The sequence below is a fragment of the Microplitis demolitor genome, chromosome 6 (assembly GCF_026212275.2).
Source record: "Microplitis demolitor isolate Queensland-Clemson2020A chromosome 6, iyMicDemo2.1a, whole genome shotgun sequence".
In the NCBI taxonomy this organism is placed as follows: Eukaryota; Metazoa; Arthropoda; class Insecta; order Hymenoptera; family Braconidae; genus Microplitis; species Microplitis demolitor.
The window spans coordinates 1,850,961-1,873,072 of NC_068550.1; the positions used below are offsets into that span (position 1 = coordinate 1,850,961).

At 28.9% G+C, this 22,112-nt stretch overlaps 3 protein-coding genes across 7 annotated transcripts; 2 read left to right on the plus strand and 1 right to left on the minus strand.

Moving 5' to 3' along the window:
• The first annotated feature begins 348 nt into the window (after positions 1–348).
• LOC103575754 (transcriptional protein SWT1) lies at positions 349–4,486 on the plus strand. Its single transcript, XM_008555671.3, has 4 exons — positions 349–641; positions 710–860; positions 1,294–2,523; positions 2,613–4,486. Exons 2-4 carry the CDS (start codon positions 723–725, stop codon positions 4,176–4,178), a joined length of 2,934 nt encoding a protein of 977 aa, XP_008553893.1. The 5' UTR covers positions 349–641; positions 710–722; the 3' UTR covers positions 4,179–4,486.
• Positions 4,487–4,622: 136 nt separating this feature from the next.
• LOC103575757 (phytanoyl-CoA dioxygenase domain-containing protein 1 homolog) lies at positions 4,623–16,049 on the minus strand. 2 transcript variants are annotated; one of them, XM_008555676.3, is made up of 6 exons: positions 16,003–16,049; positions 6,613–6,703; positions 5,758–5,901; positions 5,444–5,557; positions 5,200–5,350; positions 4,623–5,124 (listed from the first exon to the last, which is right to left on the minus strand). In XM_008555676.3, exons 2-6 carry the CDS (start codon positions 6,631–6,633, stop codon positions 4,700–4,702), a joined length of 855 nt encoding a protein of 284 aa, XP_008553898.1. In that variant the 5' UTR covers positions 6,634–6,703; positions 16,003–16,049; the 3' UTR covers positions 4,623–4,699. The 2 variants fall into 2 exon arrangements, with proteins under 2 accessions (XP_008553898.1, XP_008553897.1); XM_008555675.3 differs by lacking the exon at positions 16,003–16,049 and having other exon boundaries at positions 6,613–7,090.
• On the plus strand, positions 8,520–13,532 carry LOC103575756 (conserved uncharacterized protein). Of its 4 annotated transcripts, none has more exons than XM_008555673.2 (8): positions 8,520–8,810; positions 8,979–9,124; positions 10,385–10,443; positions 10,529–10,922; positions 11,024–11,285; positions 11,372–11,495; positions 12,004–12,188; positions 12,689–13,532. In XM_008555673.2, exons 2-8 carry the CDS (start codon positions 9,032–9,034, stop codon positions 13,378–13,380), a joined length of 1,809 nt encoding a protein of 602 aa, XP_008553895.1. In that variant the 5' UTR covers positions 8,520–8,810; positions 8,979–9,031; the 3' UTR covers positions 13,381–13,532. The 4 variants fall into 4 exon arrangements, with proteins under 4 accessions (XP_008553895.1, XP_053596071.1, XP_053596072.1 ...); XM_053740096.1 differs by having other exon boundaries at positions 8,520–8,800; XM_053740097.1 differs by having other exon boundaries at positions 8,520–8,757.
• Positions 16,050–22,112: the final 6,063 nt, after the last annotated feature.

A 22,112-nucleotide genomic window follows, 5' to 3' on the forward strand; every position in this document is an offset into this window, starting at 1 on the left:
GACAAAAGATCCCATTATATGTCAAGCCAATAATTGGTACATTGACTGAACATTTAAAATTCTTGATATTTAATGCAAATTTAAATATATCACCATTAAAAATAATTGATTTAATTATTAGAAGCTTCAAATACGATAATGGGTTGAAAAAATTTTAATTATCAGTATCAATATATATAATTTTATGAGTGTGAATGCAGCAGACATCAGACGAATTTTAAATAAATTTATAATGCCAATAATTAGAACTTTGACATTTTATTTGTCCATTGAAATTGAATATGCGCATGTGTATATTTACATATGCATGTATAATATATGTAAGTTATATATAGGCGTCGAACTATATGCTGTATATTTTTAGTCCAAGGTTTTCTATGAAAGAGTTAACTTCAGAGTATCAATGACCATGTTGACAAAATTTAACCTAAAACTTTGTTTAGAAATAAAAGAAAATTGAAACGTTTTAGAATATTAATGAATTGTCAGTCATAATTAATGAAAGTAAACATTTTTTATAAATTTATAATTATTAGTGATTAATAGTAAGAGGTGTCAGAAGAAATAATTATAAATTTTCGTATATTTGCATATTAGAAAATAATGTATGACTCATTGGGTAAATAGTAATTATTGTGGACGTAAGTAGAAAAATAATTTAGTTTAAGAGAAAAATAATTACTGTAATTAAGAGAGTTTATATTGATAGATAATTTTAAATCATGGCTAAAAATAATCTTCCAAAAGATTGGATTCTGGTTACATCAACAACAGATCCAAGTCGTAATTATTTTTTTAATACTGCTACCAATCAATCTACGTGGGAATTTCCTGATGACTCTGATAATTCATCAGTTCAGGTACTGATTATTAATATTTATACTAATTAAATTATTAATGTCGACAATAATTTTACTGACAATTTTTTTTTATTCAAATAAATTTATCAAATAAAAAAAAATAGAGATAATTATTAATAATATTCATATTATTATGTATGAATATTTTTGTTTTTGAATGGAAAGAAGAGATAATATTTTTAATCATGGGTATTTTTATCGTTGAACCGGAAATGATAAATCAGTATACGATTATTAAATTTTTAGAATTTATTTTTACTTTAATTAGACTTCAAAATGAATGAGTAAATTTAGCAGACATCAGGCAAAATTAAAATTAAATTAAAAAACAGAAATTATACTAATAATTTTGAATTATAGATACTAATTAATTTATTGACATTAATCCCGAATTTTGAATTAAAAGTAAGCTGTTGATTTTATTATTGTTTAGAGTCGGCGAAAAAACATGAGCAAGAAACGTAAAAAAACAATGACTGAAGATAATGATAAAGGGCGCTACAGACCATTCACACCAGAGCCAGATGTTGAAAGAAGACCGAAACTCGTAGCCAAGAGAAAATTATCAACAGCAAAAGGTTCTGATGCTAAGAAAAAAAATAACGATAAGCAAGAATCATCTAGTGATACTCCGCAGATGAAAGCATTGAGAGAAAAAATGTTGCAAAGACAAGCTGCTAAAGGCAGTGGGATTAAAAAACCCAGAGCTTTAAAAAGTTCAACGCTGAAGAGTTTACCGGCCGGGAAAAAAGATGACAAAGTGGATAAAGTTGATAAATCACCAGTGAAAGCTAGTAAAGCTTCAGCATTTAATGATAATGATAAGGATAATAATAAGAGTAGGGATGAAGATGAAGAAGAGAAAGTAATGACACCACAAATGAAAATTTTAAAACAAAAAATGCTGGCACGTAGATCAATGCCAGCTGCTGCTGATAAAAAATCATCAAAAATTATTACTAAAATTAATTCTAGAAAATCACAATCCACTCGTTTATCTGCAATACGAAATAAATCAATGAGTGATAGCACTGTTACATCATCAACTTCTATGTCTACGTCCGTGATTGCGTCTCCATCTCCGTCTTCATCTAGATCTCCGCCCGTTGATTCTAAATCACCGGAACCAGATAATGTCTGCAGTCCACGAACCAGAGCGAGCAGAAGTATTTCCTCTCTTTCAACGTCCCCGAGAAAAAGATCAAATAAAACAATTATTGAGACGAAATTTAAACAACTGAAAACTCTGGAAGCGCCTCCAGGTGTATCTGCTAAAAGAATTTTAGTTACGGATACAGAAGATCCGGATAAAAAAAATGAAGCTCATTTTTCGATAAAATCTATTAGCCCGCCTTCTACAAGTGGTTGTATCAATAATAATATTAAAATTCCTCGGATTCAGAGGGTTAAAAGTGATACCAGTTCTACAACAGATTTAGAAGATTCGCCGACTGTTTATAAAAATGCTGAGGATCGGATGAAAGCTTTGTGTAGCAGCCTTAAAACGCAGCGTGCTTGTGATAAGAGATTATTTATTCTGCCTTCAGACGATTCTACCGATAATAGATTTAATAGTTCTACAGTTCTAACGTCTTTTAGTCATGAAGAGTTTTATGAAGAAATGGATTGGGAGCCCAGTGAAGAAGAAAAAATAGTATTTGAGGTAATTAGTTTATTGATAATTAAATTTTAGATGTAGAGTCGGATAATTTTTAATAATTAATTAATAATTTAATCAAATATTATTTATAGATTCAAAATGTCAGGTCACAATTACCAACTGAAGACGATGTTCAAATGACAGAGATGACCAAAAATGGATTAGATCTGACTGACAATGTAACGCCTCGAGAAACAAGCGATAGTTTGCGTAAGTTGTACATTGTAGTGGACACAAATATCTTTCTATCAAATCTCCAAGCAATCGAGGAAGCGCGCGACGCGGTATTCAAATTTTACCATCGTCCTATAATCGTCGTCCCCTGGACAGTAATACGGGAGCTGGACTTTATAAAAGACGACAAATCAAACTCGCGACCCGCAAGTCTCAAGACCAAGGCGCGACAAGCGATCCAGTTCCTCAACAATCATTTTGCTGAAAAGCACCCGCGGATTCTGGGTCAAACCTTTGCGGATGTTTTGGCCAACAGACAGAAGTACGAGCTGGAGTGTCCCGATGATGAAATATTGCAAACTTGCTTGCAAATAAAAACCGCGGGTCATCATGTCGTTTTATTGACTTACGACAAAAATCTCTGTAACAAAGCGATGATTAACAACGTGATTTTTATCGGCAAAAATGATCCGCTTGAGAAAATAGATTATTTGAAAGAGAGTGAAATTAAAGAGCGTCTTAGTCTCGCAGATAGTCTTAAAGACAGCGGAGAGCTAGACAACGGGAGAGAATCGAGAGCTGAATTTTTAGTCGCCGAAGAAATATTACAGGATGTAAACACAGCGTTGACGTCATTCCTGTCGGTGATCGTCACCAAAGAATTGAAAAACTTGTTTGGCGATAACTGGGAACGTCATGCGATTTTGCGACCCCCTTGGACAATTATAACCGTATTGAGGTGCGCCGCCAAGCACTGGATCGCCGCGGTCAGTGAATCCTTTTCTAGACAAGGGGAATTTATTATTAAAGATCTGTTACAAGTTAGTTCTAGTCTGCGATACCGTTGCCAGCTGAAGGATGTCGAGCATGTCATTAAACTCTTTTACGATCTAGTGGGATGTTTAAAAGCGGAAAAGTATCCAAATATTATTGGCAGTGTCACTGGAACGATTGAAGAGTTGAAGCAAAAGTATAGAGACAGTGTGAAATTAATTTACCGAAATAACAATGATGTTAATTGTGACAACGATTCCAGACGTGAAGAGGAAGACGAAGCAAAAGCTGCATTGGCGTTCAGTTATTTTGAAAATGTCTACGCACATGCGCGTGATTTGTGTGGTACCGCTGCACAAATTATGGGAATGATGTGCACGTTTCCGTATAAAAAAATCGACTCGCCGTCTATTGTTGAGGATATTAAAAAAATGAGACCTGAAGTTGCTGGTAATTTGAATAGGTTACTGCAAATACTGAGCACTGCGCTCGATGAAATTGATCAACTGGACATTAATCATCCTTCTGTAAGAGCATTGCATCAAGTATTAACGACTTTTACTCCTGAAGCTTTTGGCAACCAGAAGTTGTCTCCGCTGGATGTTTACTACTGTTTAAAACGCAGAGAAAAGTCTTTGAGACTCGGATTGGGACAGTTACAAGAGCTGAGTAGCCATTTTTGTAGAATGGCCACTTTCAAGTCTTCATAATTTTTTTATGGTAATTATTTGTAGATATAAATTTTTGGTCGTAAAAAATATTTAAATTTTATCGAGTTCAAATTTAAAAAATGACCGGAATTACTTTGATAAATTTAACAACTAAACTTTGGAATTTGTGTTATTATATTTGTATGAAAAATAAAATAATTTCTTTCATCGACTCACTGACAAGTAGAATTTACAAATTCAAATCTCAGATTATTTTTTATGTCCAAAAATAAATACGAATTAAAATAATTATCAAATCTCATTTTTCAGTACCATAAATAATGTAAGAAAAAAAAAGATATATATTTATTAACTTTTATATTAACTATTGAATAATGATACTAATAAATATATAAAAAAAGTTTTTACATAAATAATAAAATTATTTTGTAAAATAAAATATATATTTTTTTGTACAGCCTTGTGCGAAATAAATATCAGCAGTAACAATAATCAATAATATTTATTTATTTGACAAACAATAATAATTATAATTAACAATAAATGCATTAACATATAAATTAATTTTTATAAAGAAGCGGAAAACCATCTGCTGGGGGTTGTAGCCAGTTATCTTTTGAATAAGTGGTTTGCTTTGTTTCAATAACATGAAAAGTGTACGCGTGTCGTGATTTATCGCTTTTGTTGGCTTTCGAGTAGTGGACGACCAGCCCGTCAAGAAGAATACAAGATCCTTTGCGTACTGGGACTGCACGGAAGTTGCTGGCCGGGTAACAAGGGGCTCCGCGGTCGTATATCAAGATCTCTTTTGATGATTCGGGATAATCTTTATTTCTGATGTATCGCCGATGGACTCCGCTCTTGTGGGAACCTGGGGCGACCCACAGGCACCCGTTTTCCAGGGTCGCGTTGTCCAAAGCTATCCAGAAGCCTACTAGTTTCATTGGCTCTACGTAAATGTATGTCGCGTCTTGATGAGCTATCACTTTTGTTACAGAAATTACTTGTTTATAATTAATGATAATTATGATAATTTAAGTTTAATTAGGATTTTTTATACCTTCTGACCCTAAGCCAGGGTTCTTATATATGTACATTGACTGGCATATCGCAGGCTCTTGGAAATTTAATTGAAACGCCGTTTCTTTTATTCTTTCATCAAATGTTACTTTTTTAAAAGTCGGATTAAGCCAATGAAGTGCATGTCCTACCTATACACACATATGTATTGTAATATTGAGCTAATTAAAATATGGAAAAGGCGGGAAATAAAATAAATTTTATAAATAAAAAAAAATTATTACCTTATTTAAAGAAACTCTTGGATGTACTTTTAATTTTCCGTCGTCTTCTAATGACTCGGATTCAAAAAAATAACTTATTTTGTGAGCACTGTCTATAAAATACTCATCTTTATTCTAAAATAAAATAATTATAATTAAAGCATAAAAATAATTATAATTATTGAGTAAATTTGAATCTGATTTAGTAAATAAAAATCGTGCCAAAGAATTTAAATTTAATGGCAAACAGATAATTTTATCTTTCTAGTATTAATTCACTGATTTTTTAATTAAAATCTATAATATAAATTATTTATATTGCAATTATAAAATACCTGTTGAAGTTCGATGGTATTGAATATTTTCCTCATATTTTCCGGAGGTAAATTATTTGTAAAGTCTTCACCGGATGCTTTTAGTTCATCGGCTTCTTCAGGAGATAAAAAATCTTCAAGGACAACATATCCATCTTTCTCAAGCTAAATTTAATTTTTAAAAATGTAAACATTAATTAAATAAACAATTATTATTATTATTTTTCATTTTGAATTTTAAAATAAATATTTTATTTATTTACTAAAATTTAAAATTGTTTTTTTTTATTTTTTCAAATTTTAATTCAGAAACAATAATTTAAAATTATTCATACAATAATGACATTGATGTCCAAGGATTTTAATAACAACAATAGCAATAACAATTAAAATAATTTTTTTTTAAACAAAAGTTGCATTAAATTAAAAATTATTCAATAGCGTGGGATAAAAAGAACAGGTGAGACGAGAATCATAAAGATTTAAATAAACTAAAACGTATAGCAATAAATGAGCGGAATAAAATAGGATTTCCTCATTCCGCTGCTGAGTTAAATTGAAAATTTACTCCAATTCTATTTATATATTATTCATATAACACTAAATCGTTTGTATCAATTAATTAACCGTTTAAAAAATCCCTGGATAAAATATTACAAATATAATTTAAAATCTCGAAGATTAAGTGAAGTGACCCGACCTTTAAAGTTTAAAGTCATGAGATAAATAATTATTATTTCATACTAAATGTTAAATATACTGCAATAAATTTATTTATTAAAAATAAAATTTACTTGTTCATATAATTTGTGAACAAAGTAATATCCATTATTTAATTATCTAATTAAGTAATCATAGATAAATATATTTACTCACCTGCAATTTAATGTCCTTCATATTAATTTATATTTTTTTTAATGAACTTTATTTATTAACGAACCACTGTATTGTGTTGCTAGAACTATAACTGATAATAAAAAAAATTTTAAGTGTGAAAGTTTGTTTATTATCATAAATAATAAAGTCTACAACACGATATAATATGATAGGAAATGAAAGGCAGAGTGTAGCGAGTAATTAAAGAATAGATTTAAGAGTTAACACGTTAAGTAGCTGACGGTGATTGGATGATAATTGACCGCGTAGTTTTATTTGAGCGTGATAGGAAACGCTCGAGAGTTTTTATTACTGAACTTTTCTTTTCGTTTGAATTTGATATATGTATATATATGATGCAGATGAGTTGTGTTTTTATTTTAAAGACACGCTAATATAATGATATGTAAGCTATGTGGGCTCTACACGACTAAATATTCCGAAGTGTATGAGTAATTGTGAGTAAGCATCTCCAATCACCGACTCACATGTGGTGACCAAGTGTAAGTCAACAGATAGTTTATTCGTACGACGTACATTGGTTTATACAACCACACTTTGATTTTTATACTTGGCATCCTCTACTAAGATGAATTAAAAATATACTCGAGTATTTGTCATCATTATATTATTATCGAACTCAGTCGATTATCGAGCTCATTTTGTTACTTTATTATTGGAGAGAATTTAATTAGTTAATTGTTTCTTGTGTGTTATTATTGTTTTTAATTTAATTTCTTTATTTTTAGTGTTATAGAGGTTTAAATTATTATATTTTATTTTATTTTATTTGCGGAAAATAAAGTTGTTTTTTTGTGATGAAAGTAAAAATATTGAGTATGCGCGTGGGAGTTATGGCAATAATTTTATACGAGTGTTTATATATGGGATAATAAATACAAATATTTATGTATATGAATTACATGTGAATAAATATTTTATTTATGTAACCTTGATAAATTTTATGTAGTTTGTTTTTATTTTTAGGTATGAAAGTTAAGAATTTTTATTTATTTTTTAAATAAAATGATGCGGAGTTGAATGGAAATTTTTTAAATTTTTAAAGTTAATAGTAAACTCAACTCCGGATTTTTGAGTTTTCCGGAGTTTTATCTCCGCTACGGAGTCAAATAAAATTTTTTTTATTATTGACTCACGTCTAACTAATTACGCATTTAAGTAACATCCAGTTAATTATAATTTATAATTTTTTTCTAAACTCCATAAAATTTGACTCCGCATATTTGAAATTACTGTCACAGTCAAAATAACATTTAATTTATATTGTAAAATTTTATTATTAACTGCATTGTCAAACGAAAAAACAAATACTTGGGAAAATATTTAATTTATCCAACTATCTTTGAGATTTCTCAAAGTTATATCATATATATTTGGATCTTAGAATCCTGTTTTGCTTCTCTCTACCTTCCATTTCAATGTCTGACAATCTGAACATATTTGGAAGTTGTCTTAAGTATGTTGCGAAAGTAATACACTAGATATATCTAGGACGTAGGTTGAAGTCACGAGAGTGGGATTATTTAAATATAATGTAAACAAATTTTAAAAACCATCATTTTAAATTAAACACTCAATAGCAGAAGATGACATCAGACCCGGCTATTATCTGTCAACTTTTATGTTTGTTTTCATTTAATGAAAATCCTTGCAATTAATAATAATTCATAGTAATAATAATAAAATTGATTGTTGATTTAAAAAAAATATTATTTTCCTATTGATTTTTATTTGAAAGCACGAGAGCTTATTTGTTTATAAAAAAGTAAAAAATAATTATCATCGGAGTGAGACAGCAGAAACCGGCATGCAAAGGTGGGGCAAGAGAGACTGGTTTAGCAGATAGAAAGCCCTTCTTTACAATACCAGCAGTATCTCTCATACCATGATACTTTAACGTTCTGTATTCAGTATCTCTCATATATATTTATTTATTTATATTATTTCATTTTGTTTATTATTTCTCACTGTTATCATTTTGCTACGAGATACATCGCAAGCATTGTTCGTTATTACTTATCACGCACAACTTATTAAAAAACTTGGAGCTTTATGGATACAAGTATTTGATACCATTAGCACACTTATAAACTTTACTCGGAGAATGGTGCCCTACTATGTCGTGTAATAACTGTTTGATACTTTGGTACCAGCAGTTCTCAGAAATGTGATCCAATGTGACCTATATATTTTTATTTTATTTCAACATTTTTTTTTTGATAATAAAATTTTATTTTTTTTTTTAAATCACAAGAAAATAAAATTTTTCTATTTATTTATTTTTATTAAATTTCATATGGAAAAATAAATCAAAAAAAATTTTATTAATTGTGATTTTATTTTAGCTATTGATAATAAAACATTTAGTTTAATTAATTAATTAAGTAAAAAATATAAAATGGGACAAGTGTGGTGTAAAAATAAAAATTGGAAGGAACAGGATTCTAATAAATCTCCATTAGACCGAGTTTTTTTACGTTGCGCACAACGAGTAAGTATTAATTATTATAATTATTATAATTATACATCACAATAGAAATAATAATAATAACAATAAAATTATTGGTTTGATGATTTAATTAATATGTAATTTAAACAATTAATGATAATTATAATCATAATAAAAATATTAAAAAATGAATTTAAAATAAAACGTAAATAAGTGTGCAGTATGGTAATAAAATATATGAAGAGGGGATAACAAGTTCCGTTAGTTAGTTTGATTGAAATGAAAATAACAGAAAATAAAGTCATGTAATCTGCAGCAAATACTAATTTCAAGATTTTTTTTTACATTTAATAGTGACACTGGATTACATAATAAAATTTTTTTTATTGCAATATTCCTTACTTTTCGATGTCAATAATGCAGTAAATGTTTTTTACTTAAAATTGTCAAAGAAACTTTATGGCGAATGGAAATGGCATTAATTTTTAATACTGCTGATGAATGTAAATATAGTAATTATAATTAACACTAATTAACGCGTAATGTAGGTGATGATAATTGTAAATATTAAAAACAAATATGAATGATAATAAATGCGTACATGTGTGTAGTTGTTAATTTTTTTAGTGCGCTCTCTGAATTACACATTACACGAAATGTAACATATTATGCAACAAAACATGATGCCATATGCACGTTTTAGAGAAACACATGCTTCACTAGTGCATGTGAATTTATCTAGCGTAACGTCATTCTCTGCGCAATATCTAGAGCTCTTGAAATTAATTGAATGCTACACACTGTTTATTCATTGAATATTTAGTAAATACTTACTGATGTATGTTATTTCATGAACTTGAATAAGATATTTTTATTTTTTATTTATTATTTATTATTCAAATGTATTATAAAATATTTTCGTTTTTTTTTTTTCAATAAATTCAATTTATGTCATTGATACTTTTATCCGCTATAAAAAATCACAAGCGATTACGGATTTTATTTAAATCCGAATTTACTCCGTCACCAAAAGTTTCGGAGTAAAAAAAAAATTACTCATTTACTTCAATTCGCGGGTTTAATTTAAAAATAAACATCTTTTAGAAGTTAATTTCACTCTGGACCGGGGTTTAAATATTAAAATTAACTTCCCTTTGGAGTAAATTTTACTCCAACGGAATTAAATAAAATACACAGTCATTGACTCCACATTTACTCCAGATTTAACCCGCGTTTACTCCGTAAATTTCTTTACAGTGAATTAATAATGTGATTAATTATTTATTTTTTTTTTACTTGCAGATTTATCCGAGATTTAAAGATGAAGTATCACTTAATGGCGCGACTCAACGTGTGTCTAGGTAATTTATTTTTGTCTAAACTAAATTTTTTGAGTCTAAAATTTAACTTTACCCTTACAAAAAAAATATATTTGTAATTTTCTAGCTCGGAAATTGGTTACGCCGGATCACCTTCGACGAAAGAATTATTAAGAAGCCGAAGTATCAGTTCTGTAGATCGTCCATTCCAACCGAGCGATTGGGTCGACGTAAATCTAGAAGTCCCCAATACTCCCGTAACAAAATATCCTAATCCAAATCCTAATCCAGACCCAGATCCTTTTAATAATACAGAGCGTTCATTAGACATGTCGTTTTATCAATTAAGGAGTACGAGTTATAATAATAAAACACCCCCAGTTCCTCCGCCCAGAACAAAAAGACGTAAAAAAATAAGATCATTACCGGCGTTAAAGATTAATGAACGCGCGAGTCGTAATAATATTTGTAAAAGTAAGAGAGATGGTGAAGGAAAACGAAGAGAATTTTATGAACACAAGGTATAAGATCTATTAAAGTATTATTATTATTACTGTTGATATATATATTTATAGAGTTGCGGATATTAAATTAATTTATGTTTTTTAATTTACTTTTTTAGGTAAACGGTACAGGAAAAATAATTCCTAGCAAAGTTGTATCGGGGTGGAAATCTGCAGAAGGACTATCTAGTCATCAAAATAAGTTATCTGAAATTAATAATAGTTCACGAGTTAATAATACAAGTACCAGCAGTTTGCCTAATTATGATGAATTTAAATTATCAAAACTTTCAAATGTTGAAAGTTGTAAAGATCAAGTTAAACAGAATGAAAATAAATCTCTTGAGAGTTTTAACTCTTGTAAATATCAAAACTCATCAGGTAAATTAATGAATTTAATTGGGTGAATTAATTTAATCGTAATAAATTAGTCTATTACTGTATTGTTAATTTAAATTTATTTTAAGGACGAAAATTATCCAGCGATCAGAAACCTTTGAGTAGAATTCCAATAATGCAGAGTAACTGTGATACAGATAATCGAAAATTTTCAAGCCATCCGACTAAGGGAAGTGGGTCATACTTTTACAGGTTGATTAATTTATTAATTTTAGTAATTGTGATAAATTTAAAGTTTTTGTGAAATTAATTCAAACCCACGGTAATTAATTTTTCGACACTTTTAATTTTATGTTTTTAATTTTGGTAATGAGATATTACGGTAAATGTGTACATGCGATTTAAATATAATTACTTTCATGGTTTATATAGTTAGTGTAATTACATTCAATTTAAAATGATGTACGCGATATATGGAAGCATCAGGTCAGTGGTTCGATGCCGGTACTCAGTAATTTGTTTCAAATAGTTTTTTACTTTTTTTATTATCAGTAAATTTATTTATGAATTAAATTTGTTAAATTTAAGTTAAATGTATGACTAATATGGATTTCGTTTGTAAAAAAATTTTAATTTACTCGGTTGCAAAAAGCTGGATACATATATAATTTAAATATTGACTGGGAATGGATCAATTTCACGAAAATGAAAAAAAATATTTAATTAAATTTATTAAATTTTAAAAAAATATTTATTATAGAAATGTAAATAAATATCCGGAACATTTTTCTCATGAAAAAAAAATAGAAAATCAACGTGACTACAGTTCTTTGACAACTGATTTTGATAAATTCAAACAACGAGATATAAATTATTTATTTTCACCAAATGAAATAACAACGTCACGGTCTCATCCATTTTTAAATAATGGAAACATTAAAAATGGTAAGTAATTACTCTATAAAAATTCGGAGAGATTACGGATTTTATTCAAATCCGAATTCATTTTGTCACTCGGAGTCCGGAGTTAAAAAAAAATCTAATTTGCATAAGGAGTAAATAGGGAGTTTGTATATTCAGCTGAATGATTTAGGAGTGATCTGAATTTTATTTAAATTTGCATTTACTCCGATTCGGAATTTTAATAATATAATAAATTCCTTTTAGGAGTTAATTCAACTCCAAACCAGATTTTCGATATTAAATTAAACTCCGATTCGAAGTGAATTTCACTTCAAGGGGATTAAATAAATAAGCAATCCGCATATTGATAAAAAAGTTGACTTGATTCAAGAGAAAACATTTTTGAACCAAGAAAATTTTATTTGAACCAAGAATAATTTTTTTAACTCAAAAATTTTCTCTTGACTCCGCTAATTTTGTTACAGTGAATTTTTTAAAAATAATATAATAATAATAATAAATTTATAAAATTATTTATTCAGATCATCAGAGTGAATTTCGACCTAAATTAATATTAAGAAGAGTACAGTCAGATGACAACGGATCATTAGACATAATGTCAGGATCCGTAGAAAACTTTGTCACTAAATCAATATCTGAAGAATCTTTACCCAGTGCGTTGATGGAAGACGCTGATGAGATAAATTTATTTGATGACAACAATAAAGAAGTTGTAAAAAATGAAATAACTAAAATAAGAGAAGAATTGGAGGCAGTCACGAATGAAATAAAAACTCCGCCACGCAGTCCCGAGCTTAAAAAAAATATAACAAAGTTATCTATTGATGAAAATGATTGTGATTATGATAAAGAAAATAATGTAAATTCAATGACTCCTAGTTTGAGTGAGTTTGAGATAACGCTGTCAGATTTATTGGAAAATAATTCAAAGTTTATTTCTTTGGAATCAGAATTGCCGATTGGAAAAACTGTTTTACATTCGATTAAAAGTATTGACACTGAAGATGTAAAAGAATTAAATGACTCGAAGTTAATCAGTAATTCAAATTCCCCACAATTGATTATTGATACACCGAAAAAACCAAACCGAATACAAACTGTAGGTTTATCGAGTATTCCAGCTCCACCGAGAAGAAAAAGAAGAAAAAAAATAAAATCCGAGTCCGATGACTCGCCGACTTACGATTTTTATCTCGAAGATAGGCTTATTTAAATTTTTTAACAGATTGAATAAAACTATTAAGCAATCGGTTTACCACAGGTGCCTTTATTATGCACTGCAATAATTAATTTATATTAATATTTATATATAGAATGTATAATTAATTGTTAATAAATTATGATTAAAGTTAACGGATGTATAAAATAAAGATGACTATATATATGATTATTTTGATGGCTTATTTTAATTTTGACTGGAGGATAAACTAAATGAATGAAAAAAAAAAAAAAAAAAATTGGCTATGAAATAAAATCCGAGTTCTCTGAAAATTTCTGTAATTTTCTCATTTAACGAGGCGTTAAGATAAATTGCTAGGTTTTGCCGTATTGCATGAGCATGAATGTATATAAAATCGCATAGTCACATCGGAGCCTAGTAGTGTAGTGTAAGGGCTCGGGGATGAGGTTACAAGTACAACGATATGCGCTGGGGTAAAGGGGTAACTAAAGCTCGCGCATTCACCAAAGGAATTTATGGAGTCTACTATTTAGATAGGCTGTAGGATATAGAGTCGATTCACATTGAGGGTGATTTTACCTTTTTGTTTTTGGGTTCTCTCTTTCGACCGATTCTATAAATAGCTAATGTAAATATATATATATATTTTTTTCTGCAATTAATACAATAAATATTTCACACTAGATATTCTTACAAATTTTAATTCTAGAAAAAAATGTAAGGAAAATCTTTTTCTATACTTGTGAAAAATTTTAAATTTTACTTATATATTTTTAAAATTGAATACAAGGAAGATGGAAAAAATGGTTGCCATCATTGTTAGTGAGAAATTTTTTTTTAAGATATTAGGTCATAATGTCATTAGTGCAGACTCGAAATTGTCATTAAAAATTTCAAAGTAGCCGACTTGTCCTATATTTAAAAAAAAAATGACAAAATTTTTTAAATTATTTCCCTCCCTTTCTATAAGTAATTCTGTTATCGAAAAAAAATTCTTTAAAAATAAAATAAAACTAGACAGTTTAAAAAAATCAAATAAATTTGTAATTTAAAAATCGACTTGTAGGTAAAAAATTTAACAACCTCGACTATAAAATATAAAATTCCATTAAGTTAATTATCCCTCTTTTCCTCGTCACTAATCCATTGAAGGTGGATCATGATCTTATTTAGAGGGTTGATTTGTCTTATAAACTTAACGTTTCTACAATCCGAGTGGCTTTTAGGTCAAAGATTAAGATATTTAAACAAGATAACACGACCACTTTATCCTCAATTCTTAACTCAATCTTCCCCAGCGCCGTCTTACTCCTCTCTCTCTTTTTATATATATATATCTTTCTATATACATTGTTTTTGCCTTATTCTGGCAACGCAAATGCAAATAACATGCTATCCTAAAGGATTAATTTTATCAAAGTAAGCTGGCACTTCTCTATCTAACACCAAAAGTCTCATAAGTTCCTCTGACTCTTAAATCTCTAAAACTATTCAGACTTAAAACTCCAATAATTTAACTCAATAAAAAAAAAACAATAATAATTTTAAAAAAATAAATTTGAATAAGTATTTTATTCATTTTTTAATCGGACTAATTAAAGATACGTAGGACAGAGATTTATGTCACAGATATTTTTTTTATATACCCTAGGGATATCAAAAGGACTTATTTATACAAATAATAATAATATGTTTATAGGAATGAATTTAAAAAATAAAATGTTATTATTGCTGCGATAAATTTAAGTAAAAAGTTTTATTTTATTCAGTCCTAGAGATTAGACGAAATAAATGCAACGTAAAATTAACGAAATAAAACTTTATTTTTAGTAGTAAGTATTTAGTAAATAAATAGTGTGAGTGGAAAGACAGAGGGCAGAGGACAAAGAACACGTGATAATATAAATTGTGTGGAGAAAAGGGGAGTAAATGACAGGGTATAATATTGTGGATGGGACATAATAATGAACCCCGATGAGGAGAGTAAGTGTTGCAAGGTGTCGCGCAGCTTCTCACATCACGTAGCTGAGGACAAGGGATTAAATGAGCTCGAGTTTGTGGTTAACGTATCAACAAAGTGTCGAGCGGGTTTTATTTGCGTTCTTGCCAAATGATAACTGTTGGCTCATGTCCTGGTCTTGTTAAGGTGCCAGAGATAGAGGTGGCAATTGGGCGAATAACGTAACAAAAGTTAAGGTTTAGGTTCAGATTAGGCTTAGGTTTAGGTCTAGGCCTACTACCTTAACTTTTGTTTTAATGAGCTTATAAATAAAGTAGACTGTTAATGGGGACGTTTATTGTTATTATCGCGATCATTGTGTTTTACGTATAGAGATAAAAATATGCGAGGGTTATTTTAGAGAAAATTATCCTGGTTTATTTTATTTTCGGTTGTTGGAGTAAAGCCAAAGTTATTATTATTCTTTATAACAATAATGATGATGATCATTACAATGGGTTTTATTTTCGGGTGACAATATTAAATTTACTGTTATTTTAAAGCTGCTAAATTTACTTTATGGTAATACCGTGTCTTGGATAATTTGCTTTATAAATGTAATCGTGAGTAAAGGGGGCTTTGGGTGGCAAGACCAAATTTTGTTTAAGTTTGGAAAATGATAAAAAATTTTTTAGTGGAAAATATGAATGACTTACGGAAATGAGGATAAATGGCATGTGGTGACACCAGCAATCAGGATAATCTAAAAAAAAAAATTTTTTTTGTCATTTTCATACTTTTCTATGATAATTAAAAATTTTCTGGATATGATTTATTTATTGTAATTAAATAACTGAGTGAGCAGGTATGAAAAATGCCTAGATTATTTTTTTTTAATTTTCGCGGCAATGTTAAAAAAATTCGAAAATCTATAGTTTTAAAAAAACCAATAATTTTTTTTTTATTGGAATTTTTTCATTATTTGTGTTCATATTAAAAAAATTTGCGGTTAATTGGAAGAAATAGAGCAAATTGGGCATCCAGGATAAAATAACCACCAGAAAATTTTCGTATTGAGATAAAATTTTCATTTATTTTATATCAAAGAAATTTTCGTTCATAGCCACAACAAAAAAAGTGCAATTTTTATTTTAAAATTAACCTGAATGTAATTAATTTTATTCTCTGGCATTCACGTTATTTTCTTAGCGTCGATATTGCATCAGAAAATAAAATATTTTCTCTCCATGCCCATTGGAGCTAATGCTTTCATTAAAATTCTCATTAAAATAAAGTAATTTAGTTTGTCTAAATACTGCGTACTATTTTTTTTACCAATCATTCTTTACAGTTTTTTGTCTACTTGATTGTAAAAGTTTTTTGGCTGATGTATCTGCCGTCAAATAATTTTATAATGAATTATCCTTTCGCAAATCCTTTTTGTCAATTAATAAATTTATTCCATCTGTTTTAAAAAACTCTATCGAAACTTTTGTAAACTAGTGGTTCTATAATACAAAGATAGACAACATTCGTGTAGTAAAGGGATAGGAGTAGAGAAAAAAAGAGTAAAGAGTAAAATGAGTGAATCGTTTTAAGAGGGGATGATGATGGAAGGATCAGAGGGTTTGAATTTTATCGCGCAAGCGCCAAAGATATAACTAAGTGGGGGATGAAAATAGCTTCGAGGATACGACCAAGGGTGACACCCTGCAGTCTGACACGGGACTTGAAATCACGCGTATTCAAGACTTTATTTTTTTCGCTTATTCTTCTCTAAGAAATCCTGGAAAATCAAAATCATTCTTCACATCTCCTTTTAAAATTTATTTTACACCCCAAGATTTTATTTCCGCCCATTTTTTTCTTAATTTTTATACAAAAAAAAAAACTCGTGTTAATTATATTTATTTTATGAGTTAGTGAGTGTAAATAAATTCAAGTGTAAAAAAAAAAAAAAAATAAAAAAGTAATTATTTGATTTGTGTGGCTCGTGAATGTTTTTTTATCGATTGTCTGACTAATATCAACTTGTTCTACTGCTCTACAAGAAGATAAAAGTTAGTAGATATTAATCAATATATATATATATATATAAATATAAATATATATCATTAATTACATGTATATATTTAAAATAAATATAAAAAATCAAACTAATTTACATATTTATTTAGCTAAAAATAAACGGTAAGTTATTTAAATTTTATTATTGTCCCTTAAATAAAGTTTTTTTAAATTTATTCCTTGTTTAATAATTTAAATATTAACTATTTAATATATTAAATATTAATAGAATAGCTGTAGATGTCCAGATTAAATTGAAATATTAATAATTGCCCGCATAACAAGATGGAGAAGTAGATAAGGTGGAGTTATAATTACAATTGTCATGTTTGAAAGTTAAACAGCTACAAAGTCCGATAAATATCATGCGTAAAGTTATTAAGGACGTACATAGTTATTATATAAACACTGATTATTAATTATTACGATGACATAATATGATTATAATGATAAATGGTAGAGTATATTAAACAAGGATGTAGGACTTGAAAGTCTAAGTTGTTTAAGGGTTAAACAGGTCAATAAGGATGGCTTGTAGATATATATATCTATGTGTACTATATATATAGATATATGTATGTATGTGTATGTGAATACATATCTTGTATATATATACGTTGCCAAGCGCAGCGATCACAGCTTAAATTCCATTTTGGGGTGACGGTGAATCCCTACAGAAGGGCAAATGCAACGAGAATGAGATGATGGTGTGAGTTTGTGCATAACTCGTCCTACGGGATACGTTGATACTATATATATATGAAAACAAATTTACCGCTAGGTCATGTTTTACTTTGTGACATTTTACAGCGAAACGAGGGAATAACTACCATTTGAGTTTTTAAAAAATTTGTTGTTAAAATATTGCTGGTTCTTTTTTGCAGAGTTATTACGTGGAGAAAAATGGAGCTAGAAAATTTGTAGTAATCACAGCAAGCAAGAGGGAATTAAATTTTTAATAGAAAATAACAGTTTGTATTTAAAAATTTAAATCTGTCCGAAATAAAATTATTTTGTTTGGTCAGTAATATTGATGTCAATTTCACAGTTGGTTTGAATTACAATGTGAGCTACTAAAAATTACTTGATCGATTGTAATTCTTGCTTTGATATGCAACAGTTTTATTACTTGTATTTTTTATTTGAGTGACGTAAAGGAATTGCTCTGTTGAGAGACAGTAAAAATAATTTTTAAAATATTTAATAGTTATTTTATAAATTTTCATAATTATTAAAGTTTGTAAAAATGTAGAAAAATTTACTGCATTTTATTTAAAGAGAAAATACAAATTACTAGATTTCTGTTAAACTTTCGTTTCCGTGGGTAAAATAATTTTTTTTATGCATAGTAATGGACATATATATTTTAGGATTATAACAAGCTCGCTTTATTATTAAAATCAGGTGGCGAAAGGTATGAGGTTTGGGTTTATAGAGAGGAGTTGGGAAAACCCAGGAATCACCTCCATGCACATTAATTGCTCGCGTATATCATACCGAGGTGACTGGACCGCCAAAGTGCCGGCGGGATATAATTTACGGAAATAATCCTCGACTTCCGTTTATGACACGTGACCAACCGTGTGATGGCCACTTCATCTCTTGTCAGCTCCCGATTATTCAACCGTTTTCTGGGGAGCCTGTTTATTATTTATTTTCACCCGAATATTTAGTTAATGTTTAGAATAATTTATATAAAAGGTATTAAATATTTTAAAAGTTTATGCGGAATTGTAAAACCCTTTTTACCCTCTTTCTCTTTCGCTGGCTACCAGAGTTTCAGCCCTTGACTCATTAAATCATTTGTTCTATACCACTGAACACCAGACGTACAATATATCCCTGGTATTTTATTTTTTTACTCGGTTTTTATTTGTAGCTTTTTGAACAATTCTTATAGAGAAATAAATGTTGTACGAAATTCACGCTCTGTCAATTTTTATCACCACTATTTTTTCCTCCCTTTTTATTTATCATTTCTCTCATATATTTTTTTGCTCATTTTTAAAACCATTTAAAAACAATAAATTTCATTTTGTTTTTTTTTTTTTTTACGTATGCAAAAACTCATTAGTAATAAAATTTTATTTTACTCAGCTTATAAATAGAAGGAAAAAAAAAATTGGACCTTTGAAATTTTTCGCAAAATATATATAGTAGAGTAAAATAGACAATGAGAATTTTTAAAAAATTATTATTGTTTTTTTAGCTGACCCATTTTGGATTTTTTTATAACTGGGTCATATTTTTATGAACTTTATATTAAGTACTAAGTAAAAGAAGAAATAAAAAAAAAAAAATTCACGCAAATTTTTTTTCTCAAGGACCCCGGGTTGTCTCCCTTTTTTCCATTTACAAGAGAGGGTCGAGAAAAATGAGAACGCTGAAGAAAATGCACTTTTTTCCTCAAATACACTGAATTTTACTTTACACACATTTAAATAAATTAATAAAAATTTCCAATTGTCATTAAAAAAAATTTTTTAATTTTCGTATAATTGGATTCCGTGCATCTCAAACTTTTTAACAATAATTGCAAAAGCAAGTAATAACTATTTAAAACAATTTCGACAAAAAAAAATCTTAAGTACCTTCGCCCAACCCTCTTTTATATATACACTTATATAAAAAAAAAATATTATCGTAGCACTACTTGGAATTACAAAGTTTGCTCACTCTCTTAACGCTTTTAAGATTTTTAATCAAGATATTTTATTTTTTCACCACTTAAACTTGTATTTAATCCGGGTATCTTAAAGAGCAATGAATCTTCCCCATTGTCAAGTTAAATGTTAAATCTATACAAAAAAAATAACTTACAATACCGAAGTATCAAGTCTTTGTTAAACAAAGCAGTTGGATAATATAATATTTATCTACAACTTAAAATATTTACCACAAATTATGCAACTAATGGTAAATAATATTTTTGGCCTAATCCTATCACTCGTACGTGCATTCCATGTTGTATATATTGTATATAGAGGTCATAAAAGATTATATACTTAGTGAACAATAAGTTAGACTTTATCCTAGATTCAGTAGATATATTTATAGAGTTTAGTCTGGATACAACCTTACTACTGTGCTCTCAGCATTAATGGCACAACAATACACTTGTATATAAATTTACTGAAGCTGTTAACAGAGTATACATTGTAATACATGTGTATATGTACGTGGGTATATTGTTTGTTTTGCCTGAATTATAAAACAATTATTTTGAGGCTTATTGAGTTTTGAAAAAAATGATATGAAAATAAACAACTATCGGGACTGGAGAATAATAAATTTGACTGTCAGGTTGATCCTCACATTGAAAAGCCTGGAACAACTTGAAGGAAGTGATGGCAAAGTAGAAATACTTTGGGAATTGTATAATAGTAATAGTAACAGTAACAGTAACAGTAACAGCGATAGTGTGGCAGGGAAAGGGGCAACAGTAAGAAGAAGAGGAAGAAGAAGAAGGAAGAAGGGGTAAGAAGATGGTAGGGGTGGAAGGATAAGAGAAGAAATGGTAAAGAAAAAAATAAGAAAGAGAGACAAGTAAAGCTTTGTCTGACGGGCGACTTCAGTAATGTAAAAGTGAAACGATGGCAGCATTAGGCAAATTGAAACGGTTTTTCTTTATCTGGTTGAATACGCTTCAAGACGCATGCAAAGGTGAATCGAGGAGAAAGAGATGGAGATGAAAAATATAAAATATTAAGTGAGGAGTATGGAGAGTGAATTCTAAGACAGCCACAAGGAAGTTTAATTTTATTTTATTTTTAAAGAATTGGGCTAAATTTTGTATCGTTTAGTTTTTTTTTACTGAGAAGAGTATTGAAATTTTATTACTAGAGATTTTTTTTAAAATAAAAATTTGAATAAATTTCAGAAAAATTGTACATTGATATTTATTCTAGAATTGAATTTATAAATGTGGTTTAATAAATGTCTGTTTCTGACAAGCTCCCGACTGATTTACTGATAGATTTTAATTAATTTAATTATTATACTAAAAATAAATATTAAAATAAAATTTTTTTTCTACTTGTATTTGTTGTAATTTAAAAAACATAAGGAATTGTGAATAATTTACTACGAATTTTTATTATGAATTGAAAAAAAAAAAAAAAAAAAACAACTATAAATCAGTGTAATCACTTCTTAGTATAAATAACGAGTTGGCAAAAAATAAAATTATATCGTAACGGGTTCATTTTTTAGTCGTTATCGGTACTCTGGCTCGGAATGAAGGTTGTAGGTGTAATGTTGCAAACAAAACGTGATAATAGAGCTCGATAGCGAGCGTACTCTCATGAGAATACTGGGTACATTGCCGCGGCGAGGAAAAACAGTCAAGTAACCTGCACCATGGGACAGTTACTCACACTCATACTCATCCTTACACCCTCATCACACACCCAAACTTTTATTCACACACACACATACACACATTCATGCAGATACTTTTACATAGAACATGGGGGAGTTGGACCAAGCCCATTTTCGCTTAAAAATATCCCATCCCGGTGTGGAATGGAAACGGGAGTGGTAACTATCTCATGGTCGATATTTATACCAGTGATAATGGCGGTAGGTATTGCGTTAAGTGGTGCAATGAAATGTAAAATATGCTTGTTAACGTACTCTACATTAAATAGCGCACACTGAACACGAGTTTAAAAGTAATAAAAAAGCGCTTATAACAAATATATTCGTAGTTTAGCTGGTATCACAGCGCATTAATATTAATATATTAAATATTTAAAAA

Excerpts from the sequence above, each read along its gene's own strand:
- LOC103575756 (XM_008555673.2), top strand. The coding sequence starts at position 9,032 with ATGGGACAAGTGTGGTGTAAAAATAAAAATTGGAAGGAACAGGATTCT. Across the intron at positions 10,444-10,528 it reads GCGACTCAACGTGTGTCTAG|CTCGGAAATTGGTTACGCCG; the intron begins GTAATTTATTTT and ends GTAATTTTCTAG. Across the intron at positions 11,286-11,371 it reads TAAATATCAAAACTCATCAG|GACGAAAATTATCCAGCGAT; the intron begins GTAAATTAATGA and ends ATTTATTTTAAG.
- LOC103575754 (XM_008555671.3), top strand. The coding sequence starts at position 723 with ATGGCTAAAAATAATCTTCCAAAAGATTGGATTCTGGTTACATCAACA. Across the intron at positions 861-1,293 it reads CTGATAATTCATCAGTTCAG|AGTCGGCGAAAAAACATGAG; the intron begins GTACTGATTATT and ends ATTATTGTTTAG. Across the intron at positions 2,524-2,612 it reads AAGAAAAAATAGTATTTGAG|ATTCAAAATGTCAGGTCACA; the intron begins GTAATTAGTTTA and ends TATTATTTATAG.
- LOC103575757 (XM_008555676.3), bottom strand. The coding sequence starts at position 6,633 with ATGAAGGACATTAAATTGCAG. Across the intron at positions 5,902-6,612 it reads TGAAGGACATTAAATTGCAG|CTTGAGAAAGATGGATATGT; the intron begins GTGAGTAAATAT and ends AATTAAATTTAG. Across the intron at positions 5,351-5,443 it reads CAAGAGTTTCTTTAAATAAG|GTAGGACATGCACTTCATTG; the intron begins GTAATAATTTTT and ends ATGTGTGTATAG.